Source organism: Pithys albifrons, chromosome 24 (genome assembly GCF_047495875.1).
Source record: "Pithys albifrons albifrons isolate INPA30051 chromosome 24, PitAlb_v1, whole genome shotgun sequence".
NCBI lineage: Eukaryota > Metazoa > Chordata > Aves > Passeriformes > Thamnophilidae > Pithys > Pithys albifrons.
Genome location: NC_092481.1, coordinates 1552199 through 1571180, shown reverse-complemented (window position 1 = coordinate 1571180; position 18982 = coordinate 1552199). Strand labels below are relative to the sequence as shown.

The 18982-nt window shown below is 54.3% G+C and overlaps 2 protein-coding genes across 5 annotated transcripts in view; one reads left to right on the top strand and one right to left on the bottom strand.

Annotated features, from left to right (window-relative positions):
* The window catches only part of LOC139682276 (WAS/WASL-interacting protein family member 3-like), a 32868-nt gene extending 26603 nt beyond the window's left edge, over positions 1 to 6265 (bottom strand). The window contains exon 1 of the mRNA XM_071576457.1: positions 6184 to 6265. Coding sequence (XP_071432558.1) covers positions 6184 to 6265 — 82 coding nt within the window. The remainder of the gene's footprint in view (positions 1 to 6183) is intronic.
* Positions 1 to 18982, top strand: part of HIVEP3 (HIVEP zinc finger 3) — a 364404-nt gene that overhangs the window by 254253 nt on the left and 91169 nt on the right. For all 4 annotated transcript variants that reach the window (XM_071576495.1, XM_071576497.1, XM_071576494.1 and 1 more), the window contains one exon: positions 992 to 1086. The gene's annotated coding sequence lies outside the window, so the exon portion shown is untranslated. The remainder of the gene's footprint in view (positions 1 to 991; positions 1087 to 18982) is intronic.

Here is an 18982-nt window from a genome sequence, read left to right as displayed (position 1 = left end):
GGAATACACAGCTTTGATCACCCCCACACAGGGTTAGCTGGTCCCTCCTGCTGAACTGGGACACTGGGACACCTTGTGCTCCCCTTGACAAGCCAGGAAGGCAGTTTAGTCCTTTCTGTTGGGACCCTCTCGATGGGTTTGAGGACCATGAGGAGCCTCCCTGTTGTCTTTCCTCTTTAGTCCAGATGAAGGATGTCACAGGTCTGGCCTAGCTGTTGCCAACCCTGGACTGGCCCCTTCCCCTTTCCCCTCCCAGAACCTTCCCAGCAAAGGAAAGGGAGAAAAAAAAAACAGAAAAGACACACACTCTAAAGAAACTGAGCTGAATAAAAAGAATAAATTATATTCACTAACATTTACAAACCACACTGTATACACAACACACAGGATCCCACCCCCAGGGGAGAGGGGAAGGGAGAAAAGGGGATTGATTAGCTGGAAAATAGGGAAGACACCAACCCAACCCAAAGAAACTGAATGAATCAAAACAAACACAATTAAAAACCTCAAGGAAAGGGAACGAGAATGAAACAATCTCACCCAGGACAGGAGAACCACCAGGGACTGGAGGGACCAGACTTCAACCACCTCCCTCCAGCTCTTCAGCCAAGGACAGGGAAAACAGCAACAAAACCACCCCCCCCCTCTACGTGGAAGACACGTGTGGAATATTTGTAACTTCCTTGGATACAGTGGTTACTGAGGAAGCCACGGGGCAAACCACTACAAAGGAGTCCCCATCCTGGAAATGTGAGAACCACCACCCCTGGGGGTGTTCAAAAGAGGTGTGGAAGTGGCACTTGGGGACATGGTTTGGTGGTGCCCATGGTGGTGGTGCTGGTTGGACTTGATGAGCCTCGAGGGCTTTTCCAAAGAGAATGAACCTTTGAGCTAATACTGATTTCCCTCATGACCATGTCATTGTTTATTCCTGTCTCACCACTGTCCCCCCCCATTCCTGAATTGTCTTTTTCTGTTTTTCTTTTTCCAGACCATTTCTACAATTTACCAAGACCATTTTGAATCCTAATCCTGGCCCCTGAAGCACTTGCAGCCTGTCCCAGCCTGGCATCAGCAGCAATTCCAGTAAGCATGTTATAATCAGTTTTAAAAGTACCAAACTGTGCTGGAGCTTGGGCACCTTGGGCACCCACTGGATATGCCCTTGGCACTGGGGATTTGGAGTCCATGAGCCCTGTGGGTCCTTTCCAGCTCAGGATATCCCATGATGCTGATTCTGTGTGCACATTCTGGCACAAGCCCAAAATGCTGCATTTGCCTTGCAAAGAGTCTGAAAGGCAAAGCAATTCCTTGGGATTTGTATCCCAAAGCAGAGATTTCCTTGGCCCCTTGGAACATTTGTAATTGGAAATAAGTTTCTTTTGCACATCAGGGCCTGAACAAGGTGGGTTCTGGAATAAGCAGAAGTTGTGCTGTGGGGTTGGTTGGATATCAGAAGGAATTCCTGGCTGGGAGGGTGGGCAGGCCCTGGCACAGGTTGGGCAGAGAAGCTGTGGCTGCTCCTGGAAGTGTCCAAGGCCAGGTTGGACAGGGCTTGGAGCACCCTGGGCTGGTGGGAGGTGTCCCTGCCCATGGCAGGGGGTGGAGGAAGATGCTTTTTAAGGTCCCTTCCAACCCAAACCATCTTAGAAAATCAGCAAGTCAACTATTTCCCAGGTCCTTGTTTTCTTTTCTCCTCCCTGAAAAACGCACCTGCCCTTCACTCCTTGGAGCTGCCCTTGTGCTGACCCTTGTTCTTGAAGTCCTGTTTGGGGCTGGACCCAGAGGGAAGAAATGCCAACACAGTTTGTTTCATGACTTGCAAACCCAGGAGGCAGCTGTGGGCCATGGTGGGATGTGCTGGACCTGCTGGTGGCAGCAGATCTGTGGCCAGGGAGATGGTCCATGTCCTTCCCTTGGGTTCCTGCCCTGTGGCTCCAACACTGTGTGTGTGTGGTTGGACCACACAGGTTCATTTTGGTGGAGATGGAAGGGGTGTGATATTCCAGGATTTGGGACTTCCCATGGGATCTGATGGATGATGCAAAGGGGCAGAGCCTCTGCTGCCCACAGAGAGCACAAATCAGGGGACAGCCACTGGTTGTGTCCCTGTCACTGCTGGGGTTTAATAAATAACACAAAACCAGACATGGACCCCAAAGGTCACCAGGTGCAAACTCGTTCTCAGACTAAACTCAGACAATTAGTTCTTGTTCTTCTCTCAGGAGGAGAACAAAGGTGGGGGTTGGTGTTGGCTGCACCTCAGTGTGTTTGTCAGAGCAGCTCTTGGTTTCAACACTCACCTTCTCTGTGGCATCCCCTGGTTCTGGAAGGTTAAACTTGAACAGGAAGAGTGATTTGTACTTGTCTTTCAGCTCAGACTTCAGAGGAGTGAGAGTGGGTTGGGATTTCCAGCCCTGTTCTCATGTTGCAAAGGGGGGAACTGAGGCACAGGAGGCAGAGCTGTGTGAGGCTCCTGCAGTGGGTGGGAAATGCTCATTCCCTGTGACCTCTTTCCCAAACTTGGAAGAATTTGAGAAGAAATGAAGTTCTGTGAGCAAAGACTTGCAATTGGATATTTTCAAGGACTTTAACTGCATAAAACTGATTGACTTGGAGAGGGAAAAAGCCTTAAATATTCCTGTAGAGAGCACATAATGGGAATGATTCTGCATTTATGCCTTGCATTTCACTGAGTGGTGAGATCTCCCCCAGCCACAATGGAATTCTGGTTGGATGTGCTCTTCAGCATCGTGGTGTTAAAAGCAGGTGCACAAAGGGAATTCTCTCTGGAGAGAGGGGAAGAACAGCTTATGGTAACCAGTGAGTGATTCTTAGCACTGCAATAATCCTAATCAGCTTCATTAGCATTAATTAAAATGCCTGGCTTTTATTTGTGTGAAATACAAACACATCCAAGGAGGTTTGGGGGGTTTTATCAGTTTTAGTGACATTTTTGAGTTCTTTTACCTGGTGCAGTGTGTCAGTCTCTGGCTGGTTGGGCTTTTAGGGAGAATGATGCTGCCCCAGCATTTAGAGCCAGCCATTAGCCCTCCATCTCCTCTGAGATCTTTTCTTGTTGGTAAATCCATCTCCTGCCCCTTTCCCAGAGTGTCCAGCTGCAGGTCACCAGCTCCATCTCTGCTCTCTTCAAACACGTTTCTTCTCAAAAATTCTTTTTCTTTTTTGAGACTTGTACCAAATCTCCCCTCTGGTTTTGCTCCTGATCTTCTGGTGTGGCCAAAGCATCCTTGTCCCACCTGATGTGGCCAAAGCATCCTTGTCCCATCTGATGTGGCCAAAGCATCCTTGTCCCATCTGGTGTGGCCAAAGCATCCTTGTCCCATCTAGTATGGGCAAAGCATCCTTGTCCCATCTGATGTGGCCAAAGCATCCTTGTCCCATCTGGTATGGCCAAAGCATCCTTGTCCCACCTGGTGTGGCCAAAGCATCCTTGTCCCATCTAGTATGGGCAAAGCATCCTTGTCCCATCTGATGTGGCCAAAGCATCCTTGTCCCATCTGATGTGGCCAAAGCATCCTTGTCCCATCTGGTGTGGCCAAAGCATCCTTGTCCCACCTGGTGTGGCCAAAGCATCCTTGTCCCACCTGATGTGGCCAAAGCATCCTTGTCCCCCCTGGTGTGGCCAAAGCATCCTTGTCCCACCTGATGTGGCCAAAGCATCCTTGTCCCCCCTGGTGTGGCCAAAGCATCCTTGTCCCATCTGGTGTGGCCAAAGCATCCTTGTCCCATCTGGTGTGGCCAAAGCATCCTTGTCCCACCTGGTGTGGCCAAAGCATCCTTGTCCCACCTGATGTGGCCAAAGCATCCTTGTCCCATCTGGTGTGGCCAAAGCATCCTTGTCCCACCTGATGTGGCCAAAGCATCCTTGTCCCATCTGATGTGGCCAAAGCATCCTTGTCCCATCTGGTATGGCCAAAGCATCCTTGTCCCATCTGGTGTGGCCAAAGCATCCTTGTCTCATCTGGTGTGGCCAAAGCATCCTTGTCCCATCTGGTATGGCCAAAGCATCCTTGTCCCATCTGGTGTGGCCAAAGCATCCTTGTCCCACCTGAAGTGGCCAAAGCATCCTTGTCCCATCTGGAGTGGCCAAAGCATCCTTGTCCCACCTGAAGTGGCCAAAGCATCCTTGTCCCATCTGGAGTGGCCAAAGCATCCTTGTCCCATCTGTTGTGGCCAAAGCATCCTTGTCCCTCCCACACGTGGCTTTTTCCCTCTGGAACAATCCTCCTGTAATTTTCCACTTGTGTGTCTCACCCAAAAAGTGCTGCATTTTTTTCTCACTTGCATATGCCACTGACTTTTCCCATCCCTTTTTTAACTGCATCTTTCCCTCCTCACTGTTTCCCATCTCAGCAAAGCTGTTCAGATTTGCACAAAACAAATCTGCCCAGCACTGCATCTGTCCCTGCCCAGATGGATCCTCATGGAGCAGGAGCTGTCACACAGGGAATTTTCCACCAGCTCCAGCCCTCTGCTGTCTCCTTTCATATTTATTCCTTGGAAAGCTTCAAGCAAGAGATGAAGGTTCCTGGGAGTTTCACAAGGCTGAGAGAGCAGATTTGTCCTGTGGGGATGCTTTGGCCCTTCCTGTGACCTGGGAGGGGTTGGTGTGGAGCTGCAGCCACGTGCAGGGACAGAGGCTGTTCCTCATCACTTCCAAGCCTCTTGTTTACATGGAATCACAGAATCATAAAGCTTGGAAAGAACCTCCAAATCATCAAGTTCAACCTTTGGCCCCCATGCCCACTAATGCATATCATGAAGTGCCACATCTACTCATTTCTGGAACACCTCCAGGGATGGTGACTCCACCCCTGCCCTGGGCAGCTGTGCCAGTGCCTGACAACTCTTTCTATGAAAAACTTGTTTCCTGATATTCCATCTAAACCTTCTCTGGTGGGACTGGAGGCCGTGCCCTCTCCTCCTGTCCCTGTGCCCTGGAGCAGAGCCCGACCCCCTGTCCCAGCTCCCCCCTCCTGGCAGGGATTGCAGAGCCAGAAGGTCCCCCCTGAGCCTCCTTTTCTCCAGGCTGAGCCCCCCCAGCTCCCTCAGCTGCTCCTGCTGCTCCAGCCCCTTCCCCAGCTTCATTCTCTTCCCTGGACATGCTCCAGCCCCTCAAGGTCCTTCTTGCAGTGAGGGGCCCAAAACTGACCCCAGGACTCGAGGTGTGGCCTCACCAGTGCCACCAGTCCAGGTTTTAATTCAGCTTCTCCTTCCATGGTTGGGTTCACAGTGCCATGACCCTCTGGTGTTTTGGGGGTGTGTCTTCACTTTCTTCCTGGTGGGACTCAACCCTGTGTTCATTGATGGGTTCTCTGTGTGCTTTCAGGAGAGGGCAGAGAGCACAAGGAGGTGCAGGGGGGCCACAGTGCAGCCTGTGGAGAAGAGTTTGCTCTTGGCATGGATTTGGTTGTCTGCACTGGTTTGTTGGTGGATCCCTGGGGATGGAATGTCCTCTGGAGTCCCTGTGTCAGGGCTCTGCTGGAGCCTCTTTGGGGTGTCAGTGTGTGCAGGGATGGACATTTGCTGCCAGGGGCTCTTTGCCTTTGCTGTCCCTTTACTTTCCTGATGCAGAAGGACGTGCTGGAGGTGCCACACCAGGAATCATCCTCAGATCCTTGCACTGAGACCTGGTTTCACCAATGGCATTTCAAATCAAGAGTCACCATGACATCAGAGTCCAGTTCAGCCCCAGGGATGGCTGTTAGAAACCAAACCCCTTCCCAAAGTCACACACAGCTTTTTCCTCTCACTTCTTAGTGGGAAATACGTTGTCATTTCCAAACTGCTTCGAGTCATCCCTTGACACTCTGCTCTTTAAGCCCTGGCACCTGCTACGTTGGCAGGGAGGTGTTAGGACTGATCTTGGACTTCCTGCCCTCCTTTTTGCCAGTGTTTTCTCTCAGTTTGGGGCTGTGCAGGAGCCCTGGGGAGGGTGAGAAGTGTCTCTGCTCCCAGGACTGTGGCTCTCTGCTCCTGTGCCATCCCTCACCAAAACAGAGGGGATGTTTCTGGACGAGGTAACACACACTATTTTAAGCAGCTGCTAAAAATAAATTCCCTCCCAAGTTGGTGATGTGGCAGCAAAGTTTTCTCTCCTAATTGGGGCTGTTTTCTGAGGGTGATTCACAGAAAGGAGATGAGCTTTCCTAGTCTTACCCTGGGGTGAGACAACGTAGGTGAGTTGCTGATTGCACAGGAAGGTCTCTGGAGCCGTGAGGAATTTCTGGATTAGCTCCATAGCTGTTGGTTTTCCCTGAAGGCTGAACTGTCATGTTAAGCTGTTTCTGCTGGAGATGTCTGGCAGCCAATGGAACACAGTCTGGGTGGGGACAGGGTCCCACAGTGCTGTGGAGAGGTGGTGGCATTGCCATGTCAAATGAGAGATAATGACTGAGGGAGGTGATGAGGAAAGAGGAGGTTCCTCTGGGAATTAAAGTGGAGATTTCAAACTTGGTTTTGCCCAGAGCTCCAGGGAAGAAGAACAAGAGCCAGAGATACTGAGTGAGATAGAGGAAGGCATTTCATAAGTCTCTAAAGAGCAGAAGAGGACTCTGCCTTCCCACACTGTCCCCAAATATCTCTTGAGTGCTGTGGCCAGTTCTGGGCCCCTCATGACAACACAGACATTGAGGGGCTGGAGTGTGTCCAGGGAAGGGACAGGAGCTGGGAAGGGTCTGGAGCAGCTGAGGGAGCTGGGGGGGCTCAGCTGGAGAAAAGGAGGCTCAGGGGGGACCTTCTGGCTCTGCAATCCCTGCCAGGAGGATGGGGGGTGGGGTGGGGTGTGTTGGGCTCTGCTCCAGGGCACAGGGACAGGAGAGAGAACAGCATCAGGCTGGGCCAGGGCAGAGGGGTAGGTTGGACATCAGGAGGAATTTCTACCTAGAAAGGGTGGTCAGGCATTGGAAGGTGCTGCCCAGGGAGGTTTGGAGTGCCCAGCCCTGGAGGTGTCCAAGGAAGGACTGGACTCAATGGTCTGGGCTGGGGGACAAGGTGGGCATTGGGCACAGGGTGGGCTCGATGATCTCACAGGTCATTTCCTCCCTAAAAGATTTTGTGATTCAGCATCCTGGGGGGAAACAACTTCCTTCCTGTCACTCCCAGCACATGGGCCAGATTTGTTCTTTTAACATCAAGAAGAACAAATCTTTGCTGAGCTACTCATGGTCTCCTTGCCCAGCCAACCATTCCAGCAGCTCACAAAGAAAACCTTTGGCCTCTTGTCCAGTGCTGAGATGTGTCATCTCCTGAGGTTAGTGCACACTTGGAGGAGATTTAGGGATTGTGAAATAGGGAGAAAGAACCAGAAGAACTGAGAGGAGCAGAAATGGTACAGAATTCCTGAGAAGACTTCAAATCACTGTCAGTAATGGTGGTTCTGTTGTATGACCCTGAGAGTCGTTGCCTTTGAAAGGCCAAATGCCTCGAGAACTCTGATCTGCAGCTTTGGGACACAACACCAGGCAAAGTAATCCCCACACTGAAGGCAATGCCACCATTTGCTCTTGCTGGAGATGTGGGGCAGAGCAGCTTGGGCTTGGCTGTGTCTGCTCATGGCTCATGTCAGCAGGTCTCATGGACAGTAGGTGACCCAGTGGCCATGGGATTGTCACCAAGGGCCTCACAGCATCAGGGGGTAAGAGAACACCTGTAGGGTGTTGACATGAACCATCTGGGATCCTGCTCACCTTTACTCCACCCAGGAAATTTGCTGCCAGTGATGTGTCCAGTGCTAACTAGTCAGGTTGTACTTGGCTTCCTCTCTCCTGCAAGAACAGGTCAGTGTGTCCTGTCCCTTCCCTGGTGCACCTTGGCAAAGGGAAGCAGAACTTGTAGATCTGTTTGCATCTGAGATGCCCAGTCATTGCTCAGGGGGATGTTCCAAACTTGGTGTGCACAGAAGAAGAGCCTGTCCCACTGAAGGTGCAAATGAGACTTTTCTTCCCCTCTGGATCTGCTGAGGTGCAGATTCATGGCAGAGTTGGTGCAGATTCATGGCAGTGTTGGTGCAGATTCATGGCACTGTTGGTGCAGATTCATGGCAATGTTGGTGCAGATTCATGGCAGTGTTGGTGCAGATTCATGGCAATGTTGGTGCAGATTCATGGCAGTGTTGGTGCAGATTCATGGCAATGTTGGTGCAGATTCATGACAATGTTGGTGCAGATTCATGGCAGTGTTGGTGCAGATTCATGGCACTGTTGGTGCAGATTCATGGCAATGTTGGTGCAGATTCATGACAATGTTGGTGCAGATTCATGGCAGTGTTGGTGCAGATTCATGGCACTGTTGGTGCAGATTCATGGCAATGTTGGTGCAGATTCATGACAATGTTGGTGCAGATTCATGGCAGTGTTGGTGCAGATTCATGGCAGTGTTGGTGCAGATTCATGGCAGTGTTGGTGCAGATTCATGGCAGTGTTGGTGCAGATTCATGGCAGTGTTGGTGCAGATTCATGGCAATGTTGGTGCAGATTCATGGCAGTGTTGGTGCTTCATGGGGGGACACCCAGAGCAGAGTGGGGACTGAGAATCAGAGAATCACAGGATGTCCTGCTTTGGGAGGGACCTTCAAGGATCATCAGTCCAACCCCTGGCCTTGTACAGGACATCCCAACAATCCCCCCATGTGCACACACAGCCCTGGCCCCGTGGAGATGGGCACACCTCACCCTAAACACCAGCACAGCAGATCAAAGACATCAAAAGCTGTGTGATGATGTCCACAAAGCCACAGTCTGAGCCTGCTCTCAGTGAGGTCCAGGCCCTCTGGCTGTCAGAGCATGGAATGGGGGACTGTGACCTGCCACCTCCTCTCCTCCTCCTGTGAATGTGCCATCCTGAGCACGGCAGCACCCCCAGGACCTCGAGCTTTCTGGGTGGCATTAACCTGCACAGGTCTCAGTGACATGGGCAGTGTGTCCCTGTGTGACACATACAAGGTCCTCCTGCCCTCCTGGAAGAGGAGCTGAGGCTTCACCACTCAACCCCGGAAGGTGCTGAGGCTCCACCACGCAACTCTGGAAGGTGCTGAGGCTCCCCACTCAGGCCTGGAAGATGTTGAGACTCCACCACTCAACCCTGGAAGGTGCTGAGGCTCCACCAGTCAACCCTGGAAGGTGCTGAGGCTCCTGCACTCAACCCTGGAAGGAGCTGAGGCTCCACCACTCAACGAGTGAAGGAGCTGGGGCTCCACCACTCAGCCCTGGAAGGAGCTGAGGCTCCACCACTCAGCCCTGGAAGGAGCTGAGGCTCCCACTCAGCCCTGGGAGGTGCTGAGGCTCCACCACTCAACTCTGGAAGGAGCTGAGGCTCCTCCACTCAACCCTGGAAGGTGTTGAGGCTCCACCACTCAACTCTGGAAGGAGCTGAGGCTCCCACTCAACCCTGGAAGGAGCTGAGGCTCCACCACTCAACCCTGGAAGGTGCTGAGGCTCCACCACTCAACTCTGGAAGGTGCTGAGGCTCCACCACTCAGCCCGAGGGCAGGAGTGCAGCAGGGGGGCTGGGAGCCAAACAGCACTGCTTGTTTACCGTGTGGTTCTTTAGAATGGAAAAAGAGGAGCTTATCATGATAAAAGAAGGCAAAACAGGACGTCTGGGCTGAGCTCTGATAGCAGCCTGTCATGCAAGGCTGCTCCAGGAGCCTGTGCTGCAGCTGAAATACAGGAATGAGGCACTGCTGGGGTTGGGAGGCTGCCCAGGAACGGCTGAGTTGGGATCCTGGGAGAGCACATGCTGCTCAATAAATCTGCTAAGGTTTGAACTGGCAGCAGAGACAGGAGCAAAGGGTCAAATTAGGCCCAGTTCTGATCTTATTTACTGTGCATTTCAGGGACAGTTTCCTGAGAGAGTAAAAACAGCTTCAGAAATTCAGAACAGAGCCAGGCAGGACCTCTGCTGAGACTGAGCACAGGTGCATTTTTTGCTCACAAAGGTTTTTAAAATGGTGTTTTCTTCATTCATCTTCATTAAGAAAATGACACTCAGAGTGAAAATGAAACACCCCAGGGAAATAAAACCCCCTCCAACTGCTGATGGGATCTGCCTGGCACTGCAGTGCAGCCCTTTCACATGAGGACGTTCCTTGAGTTACCTCGTGGTGAAGGAACGAGATCATCCCCATCCCTGGGAGTGTCCAAGGCCAGGTTGGATGGGGCTTGCAGAGACCTGGGCTGGTGGGTGTCCCTGCCCATGGTAGGGGTGGGACTGGGTGGGCTTTATGGTCCCTTCCAACTCAATCCGTCTGTCATTCCATGAGTTGGACTCGATGATCCTTGTGGGTCCCTCCCAGCTCAGCCTCTTCTGAGCTCCTGTGATTCTGTGACCTGCAGAGCATCAAAGCCAGCGAGCAGGAAGGAGATTGAGACTCTTGTTGAAGCTGGAAGAGCCCCAATCTAACCTGTTTGTGCTGAAATAGGGTTGTGTTTGCCCCAGCAGGGTGTGGGGGTGTCAGCAGGGATGGTTGTGCCCCCAGCGCTGCTTGGTGAGGGGCTGGAGCGGCGCAGGGACAGCGGGCACTGCCCGCGCTGCTGCCAGGGTGTTCACCCAGCACAATGGGCTCATTCTCCCTGCAGAGGAGTCTCCCCGTGGCATTCCAGCCTGCAGGGCCCTGGGTAAGCCCCGTGATTGTGTGTTCTGGCAGCAGCTGTGCCATGGGCAATAAACACCCCGGGGAGAATGGCACTCATTGAGCTTTGTGCCCCGAGCTCATCCTGCCGCTCAGCAGCCCAGCCAGGGAGTTCCTCCTCCTGCAGCTCAGCAAAACATTTGGACAGAGCCTTCTAATAAACCAGTTCCCTGAGCTGCTGGGGAAGGGCATCCAGAGCTGGCCCTAAAGGCTGACCTTGCTCTGGGTTCCTCCTAAACCACCGCCCACAGCTCAGCTCTGCTCAGCCTCCAGATGGAACTGCCACCAAATGTGTTCTCTGTTATGGGCTGACTTTTGCCCTGCAGATGAATTGTTGCTTTAAGGAACCAGAACACAGCGCTGGGGAGCTCAGAGGGAGCTGCAGGGGCTGGTGCTTGTGCTGAGCTTTGATTCTCGGGCCTGTGAACTCTGGTATCAGGCCCAGCATCTCAGCTGGGTGAGGGAGGGGATGGTCCTGCTCAGCTCTGCACTGAGGTGGCCTCACTTCAACCTCTGGGGCAGTTTTGGGTGCCACAATATAAGAAAGATCTAAAGCTGTTGGAGAGTGTCCAAAGGAGGGGCATGAGGATCATGAAGAGTCTGGAGCGGCCACACGAGGAGCAGCTGAGGGCACTTGGTGTGCCCAGCTGGGCAGAGCAGGCTGAGGGCAGAGCTCAGTGGGGGCAGCTCCAATCTCTGCTCCCTGTGAGCAGGGACAGCACCCAGGTAATGGCTGGAGCTGTGCCAGGGCAGGGGCAGCACCCAGGGAATGGCTGGGGCTGTGCCAGGGCAGGGACAGCACCCAGGGAATGGCTGGGGCTGTGTCAGGGCAGGGACAGCACCCAGGGAATGGCTGGAGCTGTGCCAGGGCAGGGACAGCACCCAGGGAATGGCTGGAGCTGTGTCAGGGCAGGGACAGCACCCAGGGAATGGCTGGAGCTGTGCCAGGGCAGGGACAGCACCCAGGGAATGGCTGGAGTTGTGCCAGGGCAGGGACAGCACCCAGGGAATGGCTGGAGCTGTGCCAGGGCAGGGTCAGGTTGGATCTCAGCAAAAGGTTCTTCCCCCAGAGGGTGGTGGGCACTGACCAGGCTCCCCAGGGCAGTGGGCACGGCCCCAAGGCTGCCAGAGCTGCAGGAGGGTTTGGATGATGCTCTGAGGAACAGGGTGGGGTTGTTGAAGTGTCTGTGCAGGGCCAGGAGTTGGGCTGGATGATCCCTGGAGGTCCCTTCCACCTCAGGACATTCTGTGGCTCCATGATTCCATTAAATCCTACAATTGCTAAGGAAAAGCATTTTTTCTTTTCTTTGTTTTTTTTTTTTTTTTTTTAAATTTGCAGTGCTTTAGAACAACATTTTAAAAATCTTGGTGCTACAGAAAAAAATAATTAAAAAAAATAAAATTTGCCATTGGCAGCCAGCCAGATGTGGGTACTGAAGTGCCAAGTAGTTCTCAAAGAATAGAAATATATGTTTTTTAATTTCTTTTTTCCCTTTGACCTTCAGTAGGGTCAACCATGACCAGAGAAAATTGTGATGGTTTCTGGTTTCTGCTGATTGCTGCTCATCAAAAACCATTGCCCAGTGTCACACTTGGCCTCTGCAGACCTCAAACCCAGCTGCAGCTGAAAGTTGATGTGAGATGTATAGAAGGCTGATTGAAGAATTCTTTTTCCAAGAATTCTCCATGCTTTGGTTTGTGTAAGATCGAAAATGTCAAATATGTTTCCCTTACCCCAAAAAGATCTCAAGCAGTAATTGTAGGTGGGGAGTTACAACATCTCTGGGTGGTTTTAGGAAGGGCCCACAAAGATCTGTTCGTGGCTTGTGAGGGTTGGGGTATTTCTCCTCAACCAGCAAACCCAACCCAAAATACCTGGTATTTTCTAAGTGCAGGGTTTGGGCAGGGAAGCTAAACAAAAACCTAGAAAAAAAAAAGGAACAGAATCTTAGCAGAGGAGGAATCGCTCACCAGAACATCTGAACTGAGAATTGCTGCTTCTGCCACCACTTGGAGTCTTTAAATCAAAAGTGTTTGCTACTTTCGTGAGAAAGTGAAGCTCAAGGGCAGGTAATGAGGTTGATGCAGCAATGCCAGAGGGGTTCTGCAGCCTGTGTTTAGCAGAGGGTCAGGCTTTAGCAGTGCTTGTGCTGGTTTAAAGGTGAACAGGCAGGAGAAACAAACACGACATGAAAGAGATTATAAATCAGAGTTACAATTTAATAACAATATCACAATCAATGCAATGGCACAAAGAGAAATTGGGTTTAACCCCCAACCCCAGCAGTCTAACCCAGCCCCCTGGGGCACAAACACAGGGGGGTTTGGTGGCCCCTGTGCTGAGCCCCACGTGGTTCCGCCGAGTCCAAAGGAAAAGGAAGGGACAAACCTGTTGGTGCAGATGATGGCACAGTCTGGGCCAGAGTGGGGGGCTCCTCCTGGCCAGGGGCTGCTCCTCCTCTGCATCCAAGGAGTGGTCCCAGAAGTCCCCAAAGGCCAAGATTGTCTCCCCTCAGGTTTGGGTGGGAGCCCCCAGTGCCTCCCCCAGGGCAGGGAGTTCCACACTGGGGGATCTGACTCTGGCAGTCAGGGGGGATTTTGGAATGGTTGCTGGCCCATGGGCAGAGCTGAGCCCTCAGGTGGGTGTGGAGGTGCCAAGGACTCCCTGCAGGGCAGTTCTCCCAGCTCCTCTGCCAGGCTTCTTTCCCACCAAGAGATCAGTGCTGCCCCTTGGGAGAAGCTGCAGCCCCCAATGAGCTCAACAGTGGAGACTGAGGGGAGAGTTCAGTGCAGGTCCAACTTTCTCAGGAGAGGCAGAGGAGGGGCAGGCACTGATCCCATCTCTGTGTGAGCAGGGACAGCACCCAGGGAATGGCTGGAGCTGTGCCAGGGCAGGGACAGCACCCAGGGAATGGCTGGAGCTGTGCCAGGGCAGGGACAGCACCCAGGGAATGGCTGGAGCTGTGCCAGGGCAGGGACAGGTTGGATCTCAGCAAAAGGTTCTTCCCCCAGAGGGTGGTGGGCACTGACCAGGCTCCCCAGGGCAGTGGGCACAGCCCCAAGGCTGCCAGAGCTGCAGGAGGGTTTGGATGATCTGGGGCACAGGGTGGGATTCCTGGGGCTGGGCCCGTGCAGGGCTAAGGGTTGGACTGGGTGGTCCTTGGGGGTCCCTTCCAGCTCAGCACGTTCTGGGGTTTTGCGTGAGCAGGTGTGGAAGGTGCAGGGTGTCTGTGCAACCCGAGGGATGGTGCAGCATCTCCCCCAGCTCGGGGCAGGCTGTGCCGTGTGTGCCCCGTTCCCGCAGCACCCCCTCCCGTCCGCAACTCCTGTGCAGGTGCCGCTGCCTGCCAGGGGAGGAGCGAACTCCTGTCTGGCTCGAGGAGATGGAGGAGTTCTGCGGAAATCGAAGCAGCCTCCAAGCTGTGTGTTTGTGCAGGGTTTCCGAGCCCTCGGGGTGCTGTGGGAGCTGCGGGACCACATCCTGCGGCGCTGCGGGCACACCCCGCGCACCCTCCGCGCACGCCCCGTGCCCCCGGAGGATGCTCCGGCTGCACCGCGGGCAGGCGGGCACGGACAGGGGCTGGTCCTGCAGAGCAGCAGGGACAGGAGGACATCCAGGAGCTCCCTGCCCTCTCCCGCCGTGCGGTGGGTGGCTTTTCTCCTGCCGCACCTGGGCATTTTCTCCTGGGCATTTTCCCTCCCCGAGACCCCCTCGTTGGTCTCAACGAGTTATTCTTGCAAGAGGCGTGATGTTGTTGCCCCGCGGCGGGGCTGGTGGGGCTGGAGGCTGCTCTGGGTGTTCTCAGTGTGTCAGCTGGTCTGTTTAGAGGTGGGAGCCCTCCCCGCAGCCCTGGCCTTGCTGCTGTGTCGCAGGAGCCCTCGCAGCTCCCGTCCTTCAGCAGATGTGCCGGAGCCAGCTGGGCAGGGCAGAACCTCCCGCAGCACTCCGGGCCCGCACTGTCCCACCCCGCAGTGTCCGTGTCCCGCACTGTCCCATCCCCGCAGTGTCCCACCCCGCAGTGCCCCGTGCCGCACTGTCCCATGCCCACAGTGCCCGTGTCCCGCACTGTCCCATCCCCGCAGTGTCCCACCCCGCAGTGCCCCGTGCCGCACTGTCCCGTGCCCACAGTGCCCGTGTCCCGCACTGTCCCATCCCCACACTGTCCCAACCCCGCACTGTCCCATCCTCACACTGTCCCACCCGGCAGTGCCCTGTCCCATCCCCGCAGTGCCCCTGTCCAGCACTGTCCCATGCCACAGTGCCCGTTTCCCACCCCGCAGTGCCCTGTCTCACGCTATCCCATCCCCGCACTGTCCCATGCCCACAGTGCCCGTGTCCTGCACTGTCCCATGCCCGCAGTGCCCTGTCCCATCCCCGCACTGTCCCACTCCGCAGTGCCCTGTCCCATCCCCGCACTGTCCCACTCCACAGTGCCCTGTCCCATCCCCGCACTGTCCCATGCCCACAGTGCCCGTGTCCTGCACTGTCCCATGCCCGCAGTGCCCTGTCCCATCCCCGCACTGTCCCATGCCCGCAGTGCCCTGTCCCATCCCTGCACTGTCCCATGCCCGCAGTGCCCTGTCCCATCCCTGCACTGTTCCATCCCCGCAGTGCCCTGTCTCATGCCCACAGTGCCCTGTGTCACCCCGCAGTGCCCTGTCCCACCCCGCAGTGCCCTGTCCCATGCCCGCAGTGCCCTGTCCCACCCCGCAGTGCCCTGTCCCACCCCGCAGTGCCCTGTCCCATGCCCGCAGTGCCCTGTCCCACCCCGCAGTGCCCTGTCCCACCCCGCAGTGCCCTGTCCCATCCCTGCACTGTCCCATGCCCGCAGTGCCCTGTCTCACCCCGCAGTGCCCTGTCCCATGCCCGCAGTGCCCTGTCTCACCCCGCAGTGCCCTGTCCCACCCCGCAGTGCCCTGTCCCATGCCCGCAGTGCCCTGTCCCACCCCGCAGTGCCCTGTCCCATGCCCGCAGTGCCCTGTCTCACCCCACAGTGCCCTGTCCCACCCCGCAGTGCCCTGTCCCATGCCCGCAGTGCCCTGTCTCACCCCGCAGTGCCCTGTCCCATGCCCGCAGTGCCCTGTCTCACCCCGCAGTGCCCTGTCCCACCCCGCAGTGCCCTGTCCCATGCCCGCAGTGCCCTGTCCCACCCCGCAGTGCCCTCTCCCATCCCTGCAGTGTCCTGTCTCACCCCGCAGTGCCCTGTCCCATGCCCGCAGTGCCCTGTCTCACCCCGCAGTGCCCTGTCCCATGCCCGCAGTGCCCTGTCCCACCCCGCAGTGCCCTGTCCCATCCCTGCACTGTCCCATGCCCGCAGTGCCCTGTCCCACCCCGCAGTGCCCTGTCCCATCCCCGCAGTGCCCTGTCTCACCCCACAGTGCCCTGTCCCACCCCGCAGTGCCCTGTCCCACCCCGCAGTGCCCTGTCTCACCCCGCAGTGCCCTGTCCCACCCCGCAGTGCCCTGTCCCACCCCGCAGTGCCCTGTCCCATGCCCGCAGTGTCCTGTCTCACCCCGCAGTGCCCTGTCCCATCCCTGCAGTGTCCTGTCTCACCCCGCAGTGCCCTGTCCCATGCCCGCAGTGCCCTGTCTCACCCCGCAGTGCCCTGTCCCATCCCTGCAGTGTCCTGTCTCACCCCGCAGTGCCCTGTCCCACCCCGCAGTGCCCTGTCCCACCCCGCAGTGCCCTGTCCCATGCCCGCAGTGTCCTGTCTCACCCCGCAGTGCCCTGTCCCACCCCGCAGTGCCCTGTCCCACCCCGCAGTGCCCTGTCCTATGCCCGCAGTGCCCTGTCCCACCCCGCAGTGCCCTGTCCTATGCCCGCAGTGCCCTGTCCCACCCCGCAGTGCCCTGTCCCACCCCGCAGTGCCCTGTCCCACCCCGCAGTGCCCTGTCCCACCCCGCAGTGCCCTGTCCCGCTGCCCGCCCGGTGTGCACAGGAGCAGCTCCATAAACCCGCCCCGAGGCTGCTCCTGCCTGTCAGGGCCTGTAGCTGTTCTTTATTTTTCCTGCCAGTGCTCAGTCATGGAGCAGGAATGCTGTCCCTGGAGAGCTGATTATTTTTATATTTTATTTTTTCTTTTTTAACCTTTCCTAAAGGGGCTGGAGACAATTTCAGACTTGCCCATCTCAAACCTTGTTTGCAAGGGGCAGGGACAGACACAAGTCCTGTTCCAAGCCTTGCTGCTGTCCAGGGTGGGTTTAGCAGGCAGGTGCCTGGCCCTGGCCCCCAAAGCACCTTGCTGTGAATTCTTGGGGGTCTCTGTGTTCAGGTGGAGGTGGCTGGGGTTGGTTTTCAGTAGCCCTGTGAAGGAGGTGCTGGTGCAGGGCTGTGTTTGACAAAACCCAAAGGATACACCAGGAGAGACCAAGTGAACCCAAGTGTGAGGATTCCTGGGTCTAACCAAGGCATCTGGATAAATCTGGAGTGTCAGCACTGTCAGAAACTTCTCCTGTTATTTCTCATGCTGATCTGGCACAGTCAGGGGCAGGAATGGTCACTGGCTGAGGATCCATCCACCCCAAACTCGATGGTTTAAAGTGTTTATTTGGTTTGTGTATTTATTTTAAAGTAGCCACTTAAGCTCAAGTTCAGTTGTGTTCAGTTGTGATCTTTGACCAAAGAATTTCTTGCTTGCAGTAAAATAATTATCTTTTGTGATCTCCTAAGCTGTTCAATCAGAGATTTCATCTCAGGGAGGTTTGTTGAAACATTCCTCCTCTCAAGGCTCTGCAGAGCAGGAGACTTTTTGGATCAGTAGCAGAGGCACATGAGGAATTCCTGGCTCTGGGTTCTTTGCAGGTTGAAGATCTGTTCTTTTAATTTCTTAGAAAAAGGTGATCTGCATTTAAAGAAACACATCAGGTTGGATGTGTTACTGAAGACCTTTGCCCATTTTTTTCTTGATAAAAATATTTAAATCCTTTAAAGAAATACCACCAAATGGATGTTTTGAAGCCTGACTCTTTTTTATTGAGCCCTGTGCTAAGCAGGAGGAACATGATCTCAGATTTCCTGGCTGGCTGTGCACATGGATATATCCACTGTCCTTTTTAGGGATGTGGGACCAGGCTTCAAAAAATATTTATTTGCCTTGAATTCTTTAATATTTGACCTCCATCTCATTTCCTTAATGTCATTCCAACTCGAAGCCCTGATGAGCTCAGTTGTGAAGTGCCAAAAGGTATTTTAAAGGTGTCTCTGGTCACCAGCGTGAGCTCATTTCTAATTAAACAGGAGTTCTCACTTGATTCCATTAGAGGCATGATAATAAATGGACACATAATTGGCTGATTCTTCAGTCACGAGCTATTAGGAACAAATTCCATAAGTCTGTTAGGATTGGGAAGTGGAGCTTTGTGTCCCTGAAGTGCCACTGAGGTGGTCTCGTTCTCCTGCTCTACATTAAGATGTCATTTTGCTTCTGGCTTTGATATGTTTGGATAATTTCTCCTCTCTCTGGCTGTGACAGCAGCAGATCCAGTTTCTGCTGAAACGTTGCCAGAAGGTTGGACTGTTCACAAGATCAGGTTCCCTGTGGTTTGGGGTGAGTTCTGGAACTTCCCAGCTGCTTTTGACCAAACTGGGGACTCTCAGTGTCACCTCTCCATGCACTGTCTGCAAGGACCCTCACAGGGCAGATCTCAGGGGTCAATTAAAGGCTAATCAAAGCCACCAAAACTGAGTTGCTGCTCATGAATACTGTGGTTGTTCCATCCCTGGAAGTGTCCAAGGCCAGGGCTTAGAGCAACAGGGCTGGTGGAAGGTGTCCCTGCCCATGGCAGGGGGTGGGATGAGATGAGTTTGAGGTCACTTCCCACCCAGACCATTCCATGGTTCCATGGAATAGCCAAATACCTGCCTTACAAAGTAAACAGGTGGATGTAGCATAGATGTTACTCATTATCTGTTCCTCTGATGTCTTCAGGTGGCCCCAGATGAAGGTCACCAAGGTCATTCCCAGGCAGTGAAGTTCAGATGTTCTTGCATGGTTTGTTGGGAATGGGGTGAGGCTGGAAGTCTCTTCTGGGGTAGATCCTCCTGCTCATCCTTCACTCCAACTCCACACATGACACAGCTGTGAGTGGTTTGGCTTTGTATTCCTGGTTGCATCCTGAACTGTGTTCCCCTTTGGAGCTCTCAAACCTTTGCAGAGATAAAGGGAAGGAAATTGTGGAAGTGGCATTGTCTGACACTCAGAGCAAGGAAAGGGTAACATGGGCTGCTTGGGGTTTAAATTCACAGAATCACAGAATATTCTGAGTTGGAAGGACCCACAAGGACCATTGAGTCCAACTCTTGAACGAATGGCCCCTACAGGGGATTGA